Source organism: Haliaeetus albicilla, chromosome 10 (assembly GCF_947461875.1).
Source record: "Haliaeetus albicilla chromosome 10, bHalAlb1.1, whole genome shotgun sequence".
NCBI classification, from domain to species: Eukaryota; Metazoa; Chordata; class Aves; order Accipitriformes; family Accipitridae; genus Haliaeetus; species Haliaeetus albicilla.
The window spans coordinates 20,058,965-20,079,704 of NC_091492.1; the positions used below are offsets into that span (position 1 = coordinate 20,058,965).

At 40.3% G+C, this 20,740-nt stretch overlaps 1 protein-coding gene across 1 annotated transcript; it reads left to right on the forward strand.

Annotated features, from left to right (window-relative positions):
• Positions 1 to 647: 647 nt before the first annotated feature.
• LOC104319921 (galanin receptor type 1) lies at positions 648 to 19,409 on the forward strand. Its single transcript, XM_009921875.2, has 3 exons — positions 648 to 2,336; positions 3,965 to 4,031; positions 18,268 to 19,409. The coding sequence occupies exons 1-3, from the start codon at positions 1,630 to 1,632 to the stop codon at positions 18,583 to 18,585; spliced, it is 1,092 nt and encodes a 363-aa protein (XP_009920177.1). The 5' UTR covers positions 648 to 1,629; the 3' UTR covers positions 18,586 to 19,409.
• Positions 19,410 to 20,740: the final 1,331 nt, after the last annotated feature.

Genomic DNA, 20,740 nt, shown 5'->3' on the forward strand with positions numbered 1-20,740 from the left:
CGGTAGCTGGTCCAGCCATGGTGATCTGCTCACTGGCACACAACAAGGGTAGACAGGTTTTTCCATTGCAACTAGGACATCTTTCACTCCCTGGCCACTTCCCACCTCACCCCATAACTAGCCTCAAAACTATGGGGGGAAATAAGGAGTCTAGCTTCAGAACAGATTTTAAACAAGAGTATATGAGAGCAGGCTAAGGCAGGCACCTCTCAACAAGAGCTTAGAAACAAGTCACAAGGCAAGGCAATTTTCAGTTGCTGAACTTCATTTCAAAAATTAAGGGGCTCTCCCAGTCTAAACCTCACATCCACAGAATCCAGTGGTGGCCCACTCTGACCATGTGCCTAGACTCATAACCACTGAAAACAGAGATGAGTACTCTTCTATGTAAGCAGCTGTCCTGCACGCATAAATCACTGTGTGCAGGTACTGTTAATGTTTGCCTAAACTTTGTTCCCTCCTTACTGTCTGTAGAGTTCACAGAATCCCTTAAGAAATATGAGGAAACAGACCATTAAAACAAAGTTACTTAGTGCCTTCTAAAACATACATACTGTTTCTATAAGTAAGCATAAAACCCACAATAACTAAGCCATTAATCCTTAATAAAACTTTTTTTTTTTTTCTTTAATCCGTATCTCTGTTCCCTGGCAGGGGATATTGCAGCTGCTCACTGCTACCGAGACCTTTCCTTTTCCAGTGCAGATGCTCTTGGCACTATTAGGCTGAACCTGGAACTTCTTTACAGCTGGATCAACAAGATTCATGAATACTCAGGCACTAAGGAATCCGGGCAGCTATCCAAGAAATGGCAGGACCCAGCTGCTGAATCTAAGGCTCTCCTGGGTTTTTGTGCTGAGAACACAACTATTCAGATTGCTTTATGCTCTAATATGAGCACATAAAAGACTATGAAACAACAAAAAAATCCTGCTCTGTTGATAAAAAACATATTTTAGCCTTTTTCCTCCTCATGCAGCCAGTTCCAATGCTGCTCCTCACAGAATTGCACACGCTATCGCTCAGCAGCTGCTGCTTGACCCATCCTTTTGGATGAGAATTTGTTTTTCGTCTGCTCTTGCCCTCCTTGTGAGTAGCAATGTATGGGGACAGAGCTGATCTGGGGTTATTTTCTGAAGGGCTCAGGTCACAGACAGCATTTGTTCTCTCTGCCACAGCTTGGAGCAGAGCTGGGAAAGCAGGTACAACAGCCGCAGATCCAGGGACTGGCGGTGGGAGGGAAACAGAAGAGGAGGGGCGTGTGGAAGCTGAGCAGCAGCTGCTTTGCCCCTGCTCCGAGCTCCCAGGGCAGCCTCATCCTCAGCCCTTCTGGCACAGACTTTTTCTCTGCCACATAAGTTTCTCCAGCACCAACTGCTAGACCCGCAGTTACCTCTTGGATGAGACAAATACCTCAACCCCCTTTTTTGCCAGTTCCTGGAAGAATCTGCACCAGAGACAGACAGAGCTTGGAAGAATCACCTGAAGAAAACTGCTCCCCTAAGGAAAGACACAGAGCACTGGAAAACCCAAGCATTCAGCCTCTGGCCACCACTAACAAACATAGACCTGCCCAACAGCAGTCAGGGCTACCGGGACAGCTCCCTGCCTTCCAAGCAGCCTGGCTCCATGGGGGAGCAGGAAGACAACTTTGTGCTTTCCCTTGGAGCCAACACCAGCAAGTGCAGCATTGAGACTAACCAAACAGGGGCCACAACATGCTGGTCAGGAGCAACCAGGGGCGACCCGGAGGTGGTGATTGTACTGGTGCTTTTTGGGTTGATTTTCCTCCTGGGAATGGTGGGAATCACCTTGGTGTTGGTTGTTTTGGGGTGTCTCCGGCCTGGGGGACACCCATCATGCTGTGCTACCAATATCTTCATCCTGAACTTGAGCATTGCAGACTTCTCCTTTCTGCTCTTCTGCATCCCCTTCCAGGCCACCATATACTCCCTGCCAGAGTGGATCTTCGGTGCCTTCTTTTGCAAGCGGGTTCACTGCTTGGCCATGGCAACAATGCTGGTCAGCATCTTTACTCTGGTGGCTATGGCTGTGGACAGATACATTGCTGTGGTCCATGCCAAGTGTTCACCCTGCATCTGCAGCAAGCGCAACACTGCCCTCGGCATGGCTGTCATTTGGCTGCTGTCTCTACTCATTGCCATCCCTGTGGCCCAGCACCAGGTCCTCATGAGTGGTCATCAGCAAGCACCCAACAGCTCCTTCTGCTGGGAGCACTGGGCAAATGATTCAACAGCCAAGCAGATGCACAAGATTACCATCCTGCTGGTGGGATACCTCCTGCCCCTGGTGCTCATCATCTGCTGCTATGCCAAGGTGGGTGAGAGGGAGGCAAGTAATGTTTAAATGGAGGGAAAGATCACTCCCAGGCTCTTGGTGGCTTGGATGTGTACACTCAAGCTACCCAGCCAACAAATAATAGATCCAATCCTTTCCATATTCTTTCCTGGTATAGAATACTTCTCTGAGGCAGGGGGAGGGAAAGAAAACAGAGAATGAAATTACAACAGCTCACAAAAAGGATTACAATTGCTAAGTTGACACCCAGCCTGACACCCAAATCCCTAAAGAGTCTTGCTGGTTTTCCTATTTTTCAGTTTGTTCTTTCTTGATAACAAATGTTTGTTCCTCGCAAGAGGAAAAACCCAGGGAGGGAGAAACTATCTATGCAGACAATGTACAGAAACAGTATTAGATAAAGACATCATCCCAATTTCTTTCTTTCCTTTCTCTTGTTTTTTTGGACACAAAGCTCAGACACTGTGTCTTGCAGAGGCTTGCAAAAAGAGATCTTAGGATCAGAGTTTTATTCAGCAAGAAATCTCTTCCTTTCTCCTTGTGGATTGCTATCACTCAAATTTTTTTGTTTCCCCTTACTGATCTTTAGCATGTTTAAGACTGATAGTAAGTCTATGAGTTGTGCTAGCATGCAGAATAAGTTTTCTGTGAATTCTGAATAAATACCCTACTGTGGAGTACCATGGGACTGCCAGAGACTGGACTTCCTGATCATTAGTCAGTTGCGAGTCTACCCTCTTGAGAAAAAAAAAAAAAAGTTTTCCTGGAATTTAAGCTCATCTCTGTTTAATCAAAAAATACATTACTTTCAATACTAATCTGTTCTGCTATCATCAGTGCTAAGGACAGGAAATGCACTTAGATTTAAGCTAAAAATCTCTAAATCTCAGGCCTTGCTTGTCACAAGAGGAAAAAGCAACTAGAGCTCTTAACTTCTGTCACAGTAGCGCCAGCTGTTTGTCCCCTTACTGCCCTAGGTGAGCACAGCAGCAACTGGAAGGTAAGCTGCATTTAATAGACATATTTCTTTCTTCATTAATTGCTTTAGAAAATTTAGTCTGTTAGTTCCAAAGGCCAAAGTACAAACATTGCCAGGTTACTGCTGTGCTGTAATCAGGTTTCAAAAGCTTGATCTAGATGTTATTAACTGAGAATTTCCCTACAGTGCTCTAAGATTTCTTATGACTCTCTGTCTGAAAGAAGAACCCACTCCAACTGCCCTATTTGTTACTGCTGTGTTCAGGAGCGGCAAGACAGTCACACCAGGGTACAGTATTGGCAGCCTGCTGTCTGCCTGTGTATATAATCAGCCTAGATAATAAATGTAGATAATCTGAGGCACAATCTAAAATTCAAAAGCCAAGGAAAGACTTGTGGATTTCAGCATAGAGCCAGCTGAGCTTTTAATATATGCTGAACTACATTTCTGAAGCACAGCAGTTTTAATGCTTTTTCTAAACCTTGTTTCTTTAAGGAGAAAGAACTGTGGAGGGCTTAGAATTAAAAGTCTCAAAGCATCAATTCAACTTCAGTTGAAGTCATGCTAAAACAATTATTTTAATTTTCGGTGCTTGTATGAAAAGTTCAAATACTAATATACACAACTCAATTTCCCATTCAATATATTGCTCCTTTTCCCCCCCAGGGTTTTATATCATCTCCATATGAAAGTAAAGAACATTTGCAAGAAGTCAGAGAGATCAAAGGAGAAGGTAAATATCTTTGGTTTAATCTGTACACTGACTATAATATAATAGGTATGTCAGGTTTCTAAAATAACTAATAGCCTTTTCAAGCTCCATCCGCATACTTAAGTGTCATTCATGTACCCATCTTTCAGCTCAGGTTCAGAATTCATGTTGACAGTTTGTTCTACCTTTACAGACACAGTACATAATGATGCCATTATTGAAATGCTGTATTGATCTCTATATACACACCTGCTGGACTGCCTTTTCATTTATTGCGCTATCATAGAATCCCACAAATACTATCTTTTTACATTGGCAGCCAGTAAGATACTCAGACTGCAAAAATATCTAGGTGTTTTGAGTACACTTCAGCAAGCTCAAAGGAAAATACATGAAGAACTTTGAAACTGAAGTACTTAAGTTTTGCTGCACTTTGCATTTCAGATCTTTCTTCAGGTTTGCGTCTAAGTAGGTAGTAGATTCAGATCCTGGTTTGATCCCTTTGCAAGCCAAAGAACAGGGTTATCCCTCGCTCAAGCTGCATGAAATAAGCAGAATTGCAAGTATTTACTGGGAAAGATGTTAAGGATAGAATTAAGATTTTTCTGTCTAAGAATCTTAGAGTGAATAAGCCATTATTAATAGAAGTTTTCAGGTGGAAAAACTCACTGACTCCAGCGATGCAACATCAGATTTCCCTGACATGAAAGGGGAAAATACTATCTCAGTCAGAAATGTTATAACTGTTGAGTGTGCAGCGATAAGTGAAACTGTAGGCTATCTGGCTAGTCAAAGACAGGAAGTGAAGGAGTACTATCATTAGCTGCTGATAGGACAGTCAGGTCACAGTCTGTGCCCGTGGCACAGCAACTGTACAACCCAAATGAGCAGTGTGCGTGCCTCCAAGCAGACATGACAGCCAGTGGAGATGACTAGGGAATGCTTTGATTTGCTCTCAGCCAATGCACTGGCCAGTTTCAGTGGCTACCTGCCACATTAGAGCAGCCCTACAAGATGTTGCCATGATTCTGTCTATGACAAAAATGAAGGTCATTACAGCAAACATGGCCATTTAGTTGAAAAGGGTGCAAGACAGGAAATCAAATCTTTGACGTGACTCCAGCAAAAAAAAAAAGACAGACACTGGTACCACAGCCGCAACAAGCTACAGATGTTTTGAAACACAGAACCACTTCTGGGCATGACAAGTTGTGTCCAGTGATTTATTCACTAGCATTACTGGACGCCCCCTGTAAATCTAGATCACTCACAAGATGAGGAATTCAAGAGACTAGATTTTCAGCATGCTGCAGCTATACCTCATAATAACCTGAACCAGTACCTCTATTGAATTCTCTTTCACCGAAGAGACTTACTGTAATGGAGACAAAAAGGTATATCCCTAAACATAACATAGCCATCTGTTCCTTATCTCAGAAGGAAACCAGTCTTATTAGGTTAATGCTCTGTATGCAGCTAAGGTATCACAGAAAAATGTATGGCTGTCATCAACTTAGATGTCTTCTTGATCAACCTATTCAGGAAAAAGCAGAGGTACTTTAGGAGGTTAACTATGCACTTTAGCAGCTATAGTAGCATCTCAAACAAAACTCAAGGGTTTTTGATATAAAAATAATATCATCTTTCAGGTGTATCCTCAGGTGTATCCTCTGCAATATTGTGCTATGGTTTTAATGGTCTGGTCTGTGCTGCTTCTAGTTGATTTAGCGCTGTTACAGAGATTTTGCCAGTCCTTTATGCCTATGAATCCTAACCAGATTTAACTACAGATTGTATTTAGTTTCTACTGGTTCATTACATTCACTAACGTACACTCAGTTTTGTTGGTAATATACTTTTGAGTATCAGTCCATAATGGATCTTGCACCTACACGGCCTGTAAGGATAGAACTCAACTGGTATTGTGAGATAATATTGCAAATACAAGATGACTATAGAAGTTATAATACACCACACACAGTATGTCCTTGATGGGAGTTACTTTCCTTTTCCCCTTAGAGTGCTTTTGATCATGGTTTCTGTGTTCAGTTGCTGAGTTCATGAAGTAAGCATAAAGCCTCACAAATACCACTTTGTTCATGTGCTTATTCCTGAACCTTACTGAGATTAACATTATGAGTCCAGCTCGTCTAATTTCAAGTAGGTTCTCATAAACATCCTTTTAGTCACCTTTTCTAAGGCAATAAATTATGCAAGAATTAGCTGCTATGTATTTGTTGTGGTTTAACCCCAGCCAGCAACTAAGCACCACGCAGCCGCTCACTCACTCCCCCCCCATCCAGTGGGATGGGGGAGAAAATCGGGAAACGAAGTAAAACTCCTGGGTTGAGATAAGAACGGTTTAATAGAACAGAAAAGAAGAAACTAATAATGATAATGATAACACTAATAAAATGACAACAGTAGTAATAAAAGGATTGAAATGTACAAATAATGCGCAGGGCAATTGCTCACCACCCGCCGACCCACACCCAGCCAGTCCCCGAGCGGCGAATCCCTGCCCCCCACTTCCCAGTTCCTAAACTAGATGTGACGTCCCATGGTATGGAATACCCTGTTGGAGAGTATGGGTCAGCTGCCCTGGCTGTGTCCTGTGCCAACTTCTTGTGCCCCTCCAGCTTTCTCGCTGGCTGGGCATGAGAAGCTGAAAAAATCCTTGACTTTAGTCTAAACACTACTGAGCAACAACTGAAAACATCAGTGTTATCAACATTCTTCACATACTGAACTCAAAACATAGCACTGTACCAGCTACTAGGAAGACAGTTAACTCTATCCCAGCTGAAACCAGGACAGTATTGCAGACCTAGATGAAACAGATTACTTGAAGAACACCATGTCTTATTTTGCCTATTGACATTCTGATGAACACTGATGCTGCCACAGATATGCTGTGAATTAATATCTGAGAACCAGGAGTATCATTTCTGAGCAGATAGTGCAGACTACAGGCAGAAAGCACAGTCAGAGTCTTGTATGCTTAACAGCTACCATGAGAAAAGGCAACCAAGATCTGCTGACAATTTTGATTATGTAAAATACAGCAAATAAAGTGCTAAGAAGCACTGTTGTTTTGCATAGAATAATTTCATGACTTCTCAAGCTGGAAAAGTTGCTTTAGGTCTCAAAATCACCAACAAATCCCTAAACAGTTTGGTTGGTTTAAATTCCCATCCTGTCTTTCCTTACCTATATATGAATGGCACACTACCCATTTCTTTGCTATATTTGAAGAGAATGCTACCAACAGTCAAAAATTACTACTATAATTTTCTTGTAAAGCAGCAAGTTACAGAATTTCATTTATGACACTCACTTTTACAAATGTATCTGTTTACATTGTTTTCAGATTTGACCTGTAGAGTTAGGTGAAAAAATAGCTCTACAGTTTCTTCAGCTTTGGGTTTCCTGATTAGATATGGCTGAGAGGACCAATCTTAAAAAAATACCTTTGACTTCATCTGTTCAATCAAGTTAATGGTACAGCACTTCTTCCTCCCTCCCCTTAAGTATTTCCCTGGCCATAACTCTGGAACACCTGGTAGCAATTCTTGCTTCATTTGGCACAGTTAGGCCTAACTAAATAGGTGATCCTTTCAGATGAAAGAAAAAATTAAATACATTCCTCTATATACACACACATCATCTTCCACAATTTGTCCCCTTCCAGCACTTTCTGTGTAGAAATTCTCATCTAGCCTTTCTGAAGGCCAAACAGCATCTTCAGTGTACCTATTTCAAGTACTTTTTGTTTTAACCACTTCTCTTGGACTTTATAAGGAGTCTTTCTTGGGTAGGTTGTTGACACTCAATTCCTGCATATGCTTTCAAAATATACTTGAAACACATTGAGTGTCAATCATTTAAAGGAGATCTTCTTAAGAACACTTCACGTTAGAGCCTACCAGGAAATTCATATGTGCATGTCAGTTCTGTTAAATTAGCTTCCTTCATACGTACTTAATTGGTCTATTAATGACAAGTAGTTTTGTTTCATTTTCATTCATAAACTTCATCAGAGATTAAGTGAACAGCTTTTGCTTATTTTGCTCAAATATGTTTGACAAATTAATCTTGCTCCGTGTTTGAAAGGTTAATTTAGCATATACAGAACATCTAGCTTGTTCTCAAATATGTGTGTGACTTCAGTGGCTAAACCCTAATTCCCTTGCTCTATCAAAAGAAAGCATAACACAACAGCAAAAGTCTTCCAGTATGAGGTGATAAAATTACCTGATTCACATCTGTTAATTCACAGTGTGCATCTTGACCACACTGATATGGAAAACAAAGTGTCATACTGGTACAAAAGAGTACAGTCTGGAACGATGACCACTCAGATCCTACTTCACTCCTATAATTTCAAGAAAGCAGGATACTTGGGCTATTATCCTCCTCCTACCCCTAACGGAAGGGGTTTGGGGTTTGGTCTGTTTGGGTTTTTTCCTATTTGTTTTTTTGTCTGTTTGGTTTGTGGGTTTGGGGTTGTTTTGGGTTTGGTTTTTTTAACAGATAAGTAGTAAATTTTGCAAACAGCTATTTGTTCAGATCTGGGCTACATACGTGAGTAAAGGTCTCAAAAGAATCAGACTGCAGACTCAGAGCCCTTGTTGAGCAAGATTTTCCAGTGAAATGGTTGCCTGCCTTACCTCTTTAGGAACTATAAGATCTCTTCTGCTTTGTGCTACACAGACTCCTCAAGATAGAACACTTCAAGATAAAACATAGTTAAGAAACAAAGCAAATGCCATAGAGCTTAGGGAAAGGACTTCTCATAAACAAACACACACATACTGGCCGAAAACACACTGCTATTATTCTCCATTATAGGCTGCTTTTAAGAAAAACGGCAATACTGGGTAAGATTTTTTAAAATTTCATTACTTATTTCTGGATCTATAGCTTTGAGTGACTTTGTTGGAGTCTTAGTATAATATCATTCCCTCAACCCACAAGTCCTGTAAACACTGATAACAGGCAGAAGAGACATCATCCTAATTCACATAGTTTGCGCCACGGAGCACAGAAATGCATGCAGTAAGGAAGTATTACAGGGACAAATCCAAATTCAAGCCACCTGAAAGGTCATAGAGGAGACAACATATTATCTGCTTTTAGTACATCCTGTGAATCTGGAAACAACATGTCAATCTCGATAAGGCCAACATTTACAGAACAAGTCAGAGAGACTGCTAGATGCAGACCTAGGGCAATTTCTAAAGAGATGATGATAGCATGGCCAAATGAACAGTCCCACTGTTGTGCAAGTATAAGCCTGACTTTCCTAGTCAAGTTGCTGTAGCAAAGGAAGCAAAATAATACTGGATTTAACTGAATCTGAGCATGTGAAGCATATTACTGGAGCCCAGATACTTGGTACTGCAGCTCAACCTGTCCCTTTAAAGATCATATTGTAAGAGTAATCTGTATCAATGCCTTTAAAAAAACCCAAACAACCAAACTTTTTTTTTTAACGAATCAAAGCCATGGAAACAAAGCTTAACGAACTACAGTACTAGAAATTTGTTATTCTAAGAACTCACTTGCTTGTTTTCTCTACCACTTCTTTCTGCCTTTTTCTGACACAGCGTGGTTTTCCAGTGCCTGCACCCACAGCACTGTGCTCAGCCTTCCGTACAGGCTTAGCTGGTGTGGGCTGTCTGCACCCAGCAGAGGAGCACCAGCTGCCCAAGGACTGAGCAGAGCTGCACATGCAGACAAGTCTGTTACCCGAGTACTGTCTGTTACCCAAGTACAGAAGCAAAACCCAGTTAAAAGCTAAAACGATTGTAAGTTTCTTAGCTATCTGCACAACTAAAAGAAGCTTTGACACATACCCCTAAAACAGAGCTGCACTGCCACCCAATTTCCCCTCAAGTGAGCCTTATCAAAAAGTTCCCAGTGAACACTGGTATATAAAGCATCTTCTCTAAATAAGTCTTAAATGCCAGGCTTCACTTCAGCAGGATCTGAAGACCCTGCTGTTGTCTCCCAAACATTGCCATAAGATATACCTGAGGTTCCAGTGTGGATTTCATTCTGTGCATGATGTTTGCAAAGTCACCTTTCCCTTTTCTTCCATTGTGATCTTTCTGCTGTCTATCGCTAGTCCATTTGCCACACTATTGTATTGAAAGTTTTGTTATTTGAAGATATGTAGGGGCTAGAAGGACAGATAGGAGGGCCCTGTTTTCTAAGGCCAACCTACTTGTGGGCAATGTTTAAATACATGATTGTAAAGTTAATTACAAACACATTTTGCCTGAATGGACCCAGTTTATGAATAACCCAGAGACCTCTGAGAGCTGCCCCCTCCAAGTCAGTGTCCAAACACTCACTGAAAAGAACAAGTTTGTCTTTAACAGAATCCTACAGATGACATATCACATACAATCTCCCAGGCACGTACATGACAAAAAAAAAGTAAAAAGAAAAAAAACAAGTTTTGTGCTTGGGTTGCAATTTGTAAGCTTTTAAGTTACAGCATGGTTATGTTCAAACTACAGCAGCTTTTTCAATTTATGCATACTTGAAACTTTGCCAAAATTTCCCTTGCACAAAGTTTGTTGCATCCTGACTTCATATTCCATTATCAAAAGAGTTTGACCTTTAATTCAGATTCCTACTTTGCAGATTTTTACATATGTTTGCCATCTACACGTCAATGTTGGACATGCTCAATTTAGTATGCTTTTCCATTTATATGTAATATATGTGTATTAGATCAAGGAAGAAGTTTAGGACTTTTTGCAAGCTTAGGCTGAAATTCTGCATGATGAACTAAGACTGTGCTTGCAGAAGAAATACATGACAGTCTGCTTCCCCATTTAATGCCACACTAGCTGCAGAAGTTTGGCAACCTTAAAATTGAGATGATGTGATGCTGCAGGATTCCCCTTTGCAGTTTTGGATAATCGTTTCTTGAGGCCAGAAATCCTGTGCACTGCTCTATTACAAATAAAGTATATTTCAGTTCTGTTACTTCCTTTCTGCATTACGCAGAGTACAGCAAGTCTATAATTTGGCTTCAGTAAAGTTAACAACTCCCTGTCTGACAGAGTTGAAAAGTGTTTCATAAGAGCCCAGCCCTAGGAACTCTGAATATACATTTGCAGTAAATAAGATGATTTAACAATGGAAACTAATGTAAACCAAGGTCTATTCTGATCATTAAATGGCCCTGTGGTGTTTTACCGGCCTCTGGAGCACATCAGGGTTCCTCAATGTTTACTCACTTTTGTCCTGTACATCTTTAAAGAACTAATAACAAAACTTGCAAACTGAGCAATCTGAAATGCTTTTTCAAGTTTAAGAACATTTCTGGGGATGTGAAAGCTCCCTTGAAAGGACAATAGAAGTTGTGGAACCTTGAGGCACCCAAGTTGAGGAACCTTGTGGAACCTAATTAACAGACCAATTGAGCCATTTAAAGCTAACAAATTAGTACTATGCTTTTCTATTTTTTAGCTACAACAGAAAGGTGAACCATGCTTACCTGGTGGGAGAGCAGTCTCTTGTTTTATTCTCTATTCTTTTCCTAATAATTCCTAAAGTTTTATTTGCCTTATTTTATTACCTTTTTTTAATTTTATCCTTTTCTAGCCACTACTTGAGAACTAAGCTGTTCACAAAACTATCATAAGCCCAAGATCTTGCTCCAAAATTGTAACAGTCAGTTCAAAGCACATGTCTCTCTATGAAGCTGATTGTTTTCTTCCTCAGCTCATATATTCACCACCTTATATTTACCTACATGCAAATTAGCTGTTCATTGGTCCCAGAGCTAAGTAAACACAAATACATACAGAGTTGATTTGGGACACTCCCTGGAGCACTGCATTTTGAAGGTCATACAACAGCTTGAGGTAACACACACAGAATTCCTTTAAGGTAGACAGGTATTCCTGAACATCTTGGCCAAGTGAGGCAGACAAAATTTGCACTGTAACTGCTTTCCTATATGCTGAACTATATCTTTGGCTTCTGTTTGCACAAATAGAAGGTTTTCATATGGATTTAATGAATGCAATGTTCAAGGCGTTGGCACCTGAACAGCAGTAAGTACAGCAAAGGAGCATGGGAGACCCTGGGATCCATCCAGCAAAAGAATATTAATCAGAAGTGAAATCCTGGAAATTGTTTTGCTAACAAAAGCCTAGCACAGCAGGAATAGAGAGCATCATTACCAATTAGTGGATAATAGGAATATCATAATGCTCATAGGCATTTATGAATACAAAGTGAGTAACTATTAAGGGCATCAACAGTGGAGATTAGTGACATAATCACAGAGTGAGAGATTTGCAGATGAGCAGTTGGAACACTGCAAGCAAGCTGATGAGAAATGAAGAGTCCACCTCAGCGCACTATGCAAGTTGACAAAATGAACTGATAACAACTGAAAATCCGTTTGCTTCAATCCCTCCTCTTCTTCATGACAGCCAGCTGCCATCTCTGACTGCAAGAAAGAAAATACAGAACAGTGAAAAAGAACATTTCCAGTGTTCTTTTCAGACCACTGAAGACTAGTATTACACTCAAGTGTAATAAAAAAGACCAAAGGGCAGTGAGAAGTGCTTCAGAAGTAATTAACAGATGCATTTGCTCCAAAGCAGAGGAAGCTGCTACCCAACATTTAAGTTAGTTAAGAATAGGTATGGTGTTTTTTTGAATAAGCAGTTTGAAACTGTGTTTATCACTAAACTATAAGCGTGTTTCTGGAGATCAAATTGTGCTTTGGGACCTTTCTGTTAGAACTTTACAGGTAGAAAGGTAAAGGATGTTTGCAAATGCATCAGGGGGAGTTGGATTTGTGAACAAAGGAGAGAAGAACCTGGCACCAGGAGAGAAGAAACTGATGGTTTTCACTTTGCACATCGGCTTAAAGAGGGACTTGGAGCAAAGGGATGCTGTTGACTGATTTCTGTCTTCAGAAAACAGAGGATCCCAGAATCTAAAGCCACAAAATTGCTTTCCTCAGAAGTTGGTAAGTACCTGCAGCAGTACAGTGGTAGATTGTGCTAAGCCACACGTCCTTCCTGGGCACTGACACAGTGTATCTGCAATATCTGAAAGCAAAAGCTTAGGGCACCATGGGTCACTACTTCTTTGCCAAGCCTTCACTACAGTAAAAGTACAATACATAGCCAAGTCTGAAACTCTGTAGCTTACCCAAATCAAGTCTGGGGCAATCAAAATGTGCACCAATTGTCTCTCAAACTTTAGGGAAAAGGAGATGCAAGTTAGAGACGAGCATAACAAGAGAAAAGAATTTATCAGTAAAACACATCATCAGATAGGCTTTGTATTAGTCAAGAGAAAAGTCCTGGCCCCCACACAAAGGCTGAGGAAGTATGGTATGGTGTGAAGAAGCAACACTAGCTAGAATAAGTCTGCCTTTGGAGTCACAGCAGAACATTATTAATTGAAACTAGTTTCGGGGAATAAGGGGAAGGATGACCCAAAGTCCAAAATAAGTTCATTATATCCCCCACCCTCCCACAGAGCAGTAATAAAGGAAGGGTGAGTTGTTATTTGCTGATAAGACAGTGTGGAAGAACAGGCATAGGCTTATTTATGCTTCTTCCTTCAGAATCATGGAAGAAAAAAAAAGAGAAAAAAACTTCTACCATATTCAGAAAACAGCAGTTGTCTCACTAACAAAGCCCAGTTTTTTCTGCAGGCTAGTGAGAATGTACTGTTTAATAAAAACCTCATTGAATGTTCTTCCCCATTTCTGTGTGGCTGAGGTACACAGTACGAATGGACAGTCTGATCAGTTCTGAAAAAAGATGTGCAGCTAGCTGTCTCAAACTATTACTAGATCAGGGAAGTGACAAGCTCTCTGCCTTTAGACTGCTCTGTCCACTGTATATTTTAATCTCAGGAGTGTTTATTAATCTAAAGTATCAGGTAGTTCTGCCAAAAATAGGTAAATCCATGGAATACTCAAAGCATTTGACTCATTACAGGGCAATCTTACTTTTGCCCTTGACAAGTTGCCTGACAAGTTGAGGCAGCTTCATTAGAAGCTTATTGAGGACAAAGCTCCAAACACAATTAAACGCTAAAGACTTCATCATCCTCCAGAATGAGGCATCTCCCCCAAAAAGCATTTTAAATGCATTTCCCATCGGTTTTTGAAGGATAGGGGAAGGCTAAAAGCAAGAAATAGTTTGTCCAGGGCTGAAAAGAGTCAAAGGGAAAACAAAGAAAAGCAGGAAAGCATAAATGAGATTCAGATCACCTATAAAGATAACAAAAGAATAACCAAGTAAATTCTAGACAATCTATGCATGGCAGAAACAATAAGGGGGAGGAAATAAGAGAGGAGTTTTTCTATTTATTTGACAAACAAAAATATTTGCCTCTCCCAGTCTCTATTTCCCATCATGCTATTGATTCACTGTATAGCTTAAGCACACTTACTTTGTCTGTACAACAAATAATGCACTAAGTTATTTTGTGGAGCTGCTTGAAAGACTTCTAGGAGTATTAAGAGACAATTAGATAATCCAGTAGTGGCCATTGTACATATCTATTACGGACCCACTGAACCTTTGGAGATGAACCAGAAGGCTAGCATTAACTGGGCACAGCTGGACCAACAGTAATCCATTAACTATGCAAATTATCATAGCTCACTGAACAAACTCAAACAGTACAAAAGCTGTTTGGATCAGTCCTCCACAGCTGGCCACACTCTATATTAACATTAGTCTTAGCTACAACAAAGTTACCACATTAAAAGCCCAACATAATGTTTTGTTTCAGTTTCCTCTATCTTAACTAGATATTCCCCAACTTGAAAAAACAGTCACAAGTTCCATCTGCAAAACATGTTTCTTGAGTCATGAATTATATATATTATTGCTCTAGTATTGTCTATGTATTCCACCTGCAAAATCCTAAATAGCTGGACCTTAGAAACAGCTTTGTGCTAATACCTAGCAATCGCAAGCCCATTTTTTAATAGCAAGGCCTATGTTAAATGTGCAGTTTGTTACTTCACAATAAAAGGAAAAAAAATCTAGGTATATATCCCTTATTCAAAAGAATATTTCAGTGCTTGTAGCCCCCTAATTTAAGCAGAAGGATGCTATGAAAGGTTGCCTTGGTAACAAGCCTATGTTGGTAATGGTAACATTGATAGAGTGCAAAAAAGTAGCACGATTATCGCTGGTGAAAGCTAAGGATGGGACCTGTTTATTCATGATTTCTTCAGTACCCATCATACCACATAGACAAGCTAGACCCCACAAGACCACTACATCTGTGTCTTTCAGTTCCATCAACTTCTAATCATACCAGTATATTTTTTAAGGACAGCATCTGGTTCCCAGTGTGGCCAGTTTGGGGACGTTTGAGAGCTGAGGTTGTTCACTCACATGAGAACTTGCTTTGTCACCTTGTATGTCATATAGCATTCTAGTAGGCGAAACAAGGAAGCACCTGAAGTATGCCAGGTACAGGATGACCCTACTGGTTATTGCCTTTCAAAATTCGTACAGACTTACTTGAGAGACCTATTTGACAGAAATCCCTTCTTTTTTTTTTTTAACTTGTATTATAGGCAAATGTTTTCTCTTATCTGCAGAGCAATCTTGATCTGATGCAATAACAACTTCCTAGACAGGTTAACAGATTTAACTGGCTTGTTAATATAGCTAAAACAAATGAAGGTGGTACTTTTGGCTCATATCCAAACACGTTTTTCCACTTCAATAATCACATGTTTTTATTGCAGATCATTACTGCAGTCCCTATGTAAACAGAGTAAAGATGGTGTCTGTCCAACATAGAGAAAACCCCTCTTTATCATGCAGTTGATTTTTCTTCAGGGTTAAACAAGTAGAAGGAAAAGCAGTTGCCATGTAAAGCACATTTTAGCCTTCCCCCACATTACTAGTGTCCTAGTAAGCAGAATATACTTTAAACATTTTAGTGTGATTCACTCAGATATAAGATCAGATTAAATGTATGTTATAAACGATAATTAGAATTCTAGTATGCCCTCATGTTTTGCAGGTTTTAATACTGTTACTTAGGAAGGTCAGCATAATATGAAGGTCCTGCTCCAACTCCAGTTGTCTAGCTAAAGTAAGCCCTAGCCAGATATATAATAAAGAACTATATCTGAACACATAAGTGTAGCAGCTTCCTAGACCTGCAAGTGACTTCTCAAGTATTTTGACATTAAAAAAAAAAAATCAAAACAAAAGGTATTTAAATTTCTAAATAATCTTAGAAAACTTCAAGAGTATTATAGGACAGTTACTAAAATGAAACAGAAGCACCTGGAAGACAAATATATTTCCTCCAGTTTCACCCTGTATCTCCAGCGCTTTCGAACAAGTCACATAACAAACATAAGACTTGTTTATAAATATTTTAGCAGTGTCTCCCACTGTTCTCATGTATGAGTGCAGTCGTTACAATCCCAGATGTTATGCACCAAGATCTAATCACCTTATATTCTTTCTGCTATGAAGTAACGTCACTCTGCTCTTCCCTGGAGCATGCTGTCATTTCTCCATGCTGTCATGAACTCCAGAACATGATCTTGGTAGTTAGTCTGCAATACAGAAGCCTTCCGTTAGCAAGTATACATTCATGAACATGATACCTAACTCACTGATACAGGAAGACAGAAAAATGCATCACTGAAGTAGTCTCTAGATGAGTGAAACTCTATTAAGTACCTGGAGAGCCACTGACAAGGGAAAGACTGCAAATGGTCTGAGAAGTATTTCAGTTGTACCACTACTGTCTTTTAGGGCACCAGAGAACCCATCAAAGACATGATTCCTTAGGAAACCTTGCTTCATTAATTCTGGTACTCCTAATTTCCTTATTTTCCTCTTATTACATTTCCAACAAGGCCAAGCATATGCCATAGAGGGGCAGACTTACTAAAACATGCTGCAATTTCCACCTCACCCAAAGCACACAGCCACAGAGAGTATCAAGAGAGGAAGAAACGACCCATTAAATGCCCTCCCAGTTTAATGGGAATCCAAAAGTCTCCTTCCTGAGACCAGCTCTACCCAGCCACCTGAGTCATCACTGAAATACTGCCTGGGAGACATGGTTAATTTGGCAAGTCATGCCAACTGTGCAATACTGCAGAAAAGTCAGAGAACATACAAAGGTTTTGCAGCAGCTGTTGTATTCACTGTTGGGGGGCTGAGAAAGAAAAAAGGTCTCCCTTTTCCTAAAAGATCATTCCAGCTTTGGTGTTAGATATATGTACGCCTGAGTCTTTTTAACTTCTATTTATGCATTTTAGCATAACAGGTATAGAGATAGAATGCTACAGAGTGCTTTGAAATGAGATACGAAATCCTGCAGGCCTGCTCTAGCAGACAAAACAACTGCTAGGTGTAGCCATTATAACCACTGATTAAATGTTCCTCAGCCCTCCCAAGGCACTACCTCATCCCTCGTTCTTCTTCCCCAGCTGTGGGGCTACCACAACTGCAGTCAGCAGCTCACCTCACATTAACCTTCATTTTGGATGGTGACTTTGAAGGACACCGGTTTTGGGAAAAATTTACCTCAGGTCAAGCTTTGGGGCTTACAAATGACAGCTTGCGATGGCAACTGGCCAGCCTGACTGGAGAGCGAGCGCTGCCAGGGCACACCTGTAACCCAGCCAGCACACGGGCTGCGATCCCACAGGCGCAGTGAGCCTCCCTCAGGTAACTGTCTAGCTAGGAATACTTCTAACCAAAGAGCACTGCATATTTAAAAAAAAAAAAATCCTTCATGCATTGTTTTTCTTGGTTTTTTTTCCCATAAGAAGGAAGCTACTGGAAAAATCTTTCTCCTCAGGTCAGTCTTTGTTACTCCTCTCACTGGCATGTTCCCCTGCAGTTATTTTCAATAGTCTTAATGTTCCTCAGCCTCCACATGTTAGGGAATATTATTTCCACTCTTCCACGTAACATAGTTAGCATTACTGCTGCAGCCTCTGTATTGTTTGAGGTTTAATGGGCACTATCTCCAGTGCCTATAGTTATTTGCTTGAGCCAAAACTAGGCAATCCTTGTTTTCCAGGGAGGAGTGTTGGGTTTTAGCATCCTTCTTCATATTGTCATAATTTGCCCACCTGGCAGTCATCAGTGTTGCCTGTGTCACACTGCCTTCACTACTGACAGAGAAAGGCAAACTCACTCATACTACAGACTGACTTGATCACTGTGACCATTTAATATGCGATCTTGCCTTTTTCAAGACAGCACAGACAATGCTTCTCGTGATTGCCACGTTCCTGCTCTCCTGGCTGCCCCACCACATCATCATGATGTGGGCAAAGTTTGGGCAGTTTCCGCTGAACAACATCTCCTTCACCTTCTGCATCATCTCTCACTGCTTAGCCTATGGGAAATCTTGCATCAACCCCATCATTTACGCTTTCCTCTTGGAAAACTTCCGCAAGGCCTGCCGGCAAGTCTTCACCTGCAAGTTCTTCCTGCAGCCGGTTCCCACTGAGAAACTGGTTAGAATACGCATGGAGAACTTCTCTACCACGCACTTGACTGCTAATGTGTAAATTGTGCTCCCAAATACATTTCAGGAGGAAGAGGAAGGGAAAGGGTGCTGTCTGGGGAAAAGAGGTATACAAGTGCATTTCAGAGAGCAGTGCAGCCTGAAAAAAAGTGGACTTTGTCAGATCACGGGAGTGGTAAGAGGCATTTTTCCATCTGGCTGTTAGGACACTTGACACAGCTTGTCCTAGGGTACCTTGCTAGGCACTGGGCTATGTGCAACAGAACTACCTGAATGTCCTTGTAGGGCCAATAAGATAGAACTCGTATGCAGTTGTAGTTATGCCCATAAAGTCTAAATAAGTTACACAGAAGGTAGAATATGGACAGACAAGAAAAGAGCAGTTAATTATGTGTGGAGTCAGCCATTAGGATGTGAACAATGAGTGATGTGACATTTAGAGAGCACTGAAAAGCAGTTTGGGAAAAGCCAAACTAAAAAGTCTTTTAATATGTCTTTGTTTCTGAAACAAGTCTGACCGCATGCGAGCTACATGTATTTTTAGCTCGCCAGCTGTGATAGGGTCTCTAAATCTCCTTGAAGGCTTTGCTATAGTATTTACCTATTGGGTAGTAAAACCTTTCACATGACATGTGTCAGTGATGTGGATATCTGCATTTGGTGGCTCTGTATCAGCTTATATATCCCAGGGTTTGAATGTCTCTGCGCTCCTGAATGTAATTACTGCTGTTAATCACTGGCTCCAGTAACTGTCTCTGTGTGCAACAGTAGGAAAGTAGTATTTCTCAATATATGCTTAAAAGAACTGTGGTTTTGTTGAAAGTAATGTTTACAAAAGGCTTTATTGGTAAATATAGTGTTCTCTAAGTATATCTACCCAGAGCTTTTTATTGGCCACTTTAGTATATAAATGGCAAAAGGTTTGTGGGGTTGGGTTTGGGTTTTTTTGATGAACTGTTTTGATGAACAGTGCCCTAGCAATGATCAGTTTAGAGCATTTGTACGAAGTTCAAGGTTACTGTTTGTAAATATATAAAGTGCATATTACTTCAAAATTAAGAAGCATATGGCTGAAAGAACTTTATTATTTCACTGTGTTGTCTAATTTGATAATATCACGTGCTGCACTCCAGACTGACCTGTCATGGGATTCACTGTAACACGATTCCAGATTCATAGACTACGTTGCTGAGTTTTTAAAAGTGAGTTACAGAAGTTAAACTACAAATTATACGTCTAAAAAATGTAACAAAAATATCCAAATATAACCTTGTAGAACATCTTCAGCATCTCTTGTTATGGCCATCAGAACACATACAATTGATTTCTGTAACGTGTAATACACCAATCATTCATTTTTAACATGTGTATTTTGTATCTCAGTGTCAAGTATGCCCACACTGCCTTTTATAGCCTGGGTAATTTATCAGAATTCAACCTTCCTCCCATTTTCCTTCCACATATTTTAACTCAAGAAAAAAAATACTCTCTTATTACCAAATTAAGCAGATGCACTAACTATGAATGACCATTGCCACATAGTTTGACCATGGATCTTGTGTCAGAAGTTATTGTTTATGTGACATCATTTAACTGTGGTTAACTTTGGTTGCATTATTTAGCTGGAAACTGTAGGTAACAGAGCAAAGTATTACAATACACAACATCTGCAACAGTTAAAAAATTTTAGCCTGACCAATTGACTGATTTAGTCCTGTATAACAGCTATATGAGAAGACAAATACTTGAAACTGGACATCCGAGATCCCAAGCAACAATTTTCCTCAGAAACTTAAAAGGGCGACTCTCTATGTTGAACTGAGAAGCACAGTCACCATCACCAGCTGCCTCAGGAATGAAAGACACTCTATGAAGCAGGTAGTAACTTGGTATTTATGCCAATACAGTAAAGCGCTACAGCTTTGAAAAACATCAGATTCAAATTATATGACACTTGAGACAGAGTAGAGTCAGCCTGAAATTGCTTAGGCAAAGCAGGAAAGCAAATATTAAAATTTCTTACTTGGAGTTTCTTGAATACAATTTATCTCATTTAATCTGTGTGTCTACAGTTAAAGGAAGCTATTTCTCAGCCGTTGAGAGGACCTGGTACAACGGAAGATGCATATTAACAAATGGAAATAGGATCATCTGTAAATTATAATACTATATTGTTCCCAGCTTTCTGTTTAAGGATT

What these genes read in the sequence shown, in the direction of transcription:
- LOC104319921 (XM_009921875.2), top strand. Translation starts at nt 1,630, where the DNA reads ATGGGGGAGCAGGAAGACAACTTTGTGCTTTCCCTTGGAGCCAACACC. An exon ending in ATCATCTGCTGCTATGCCAA is followed by an intron (nt 2,337 to 3,964) that starts GGTGGGTGAGAG and finishes TTTCCCCCCCAG; the next exon opens with GGTTTTATATCATCTCCATA. An exon ending in CAGAGAGATCAAAGGAGAAG is followed by an intron (nt 4,032 to 18,267) that starts GTAAATATCTTT and finishes GCCTTTTTCAAG; the next exon opens with ACAGCACAGACAATGCTTCT.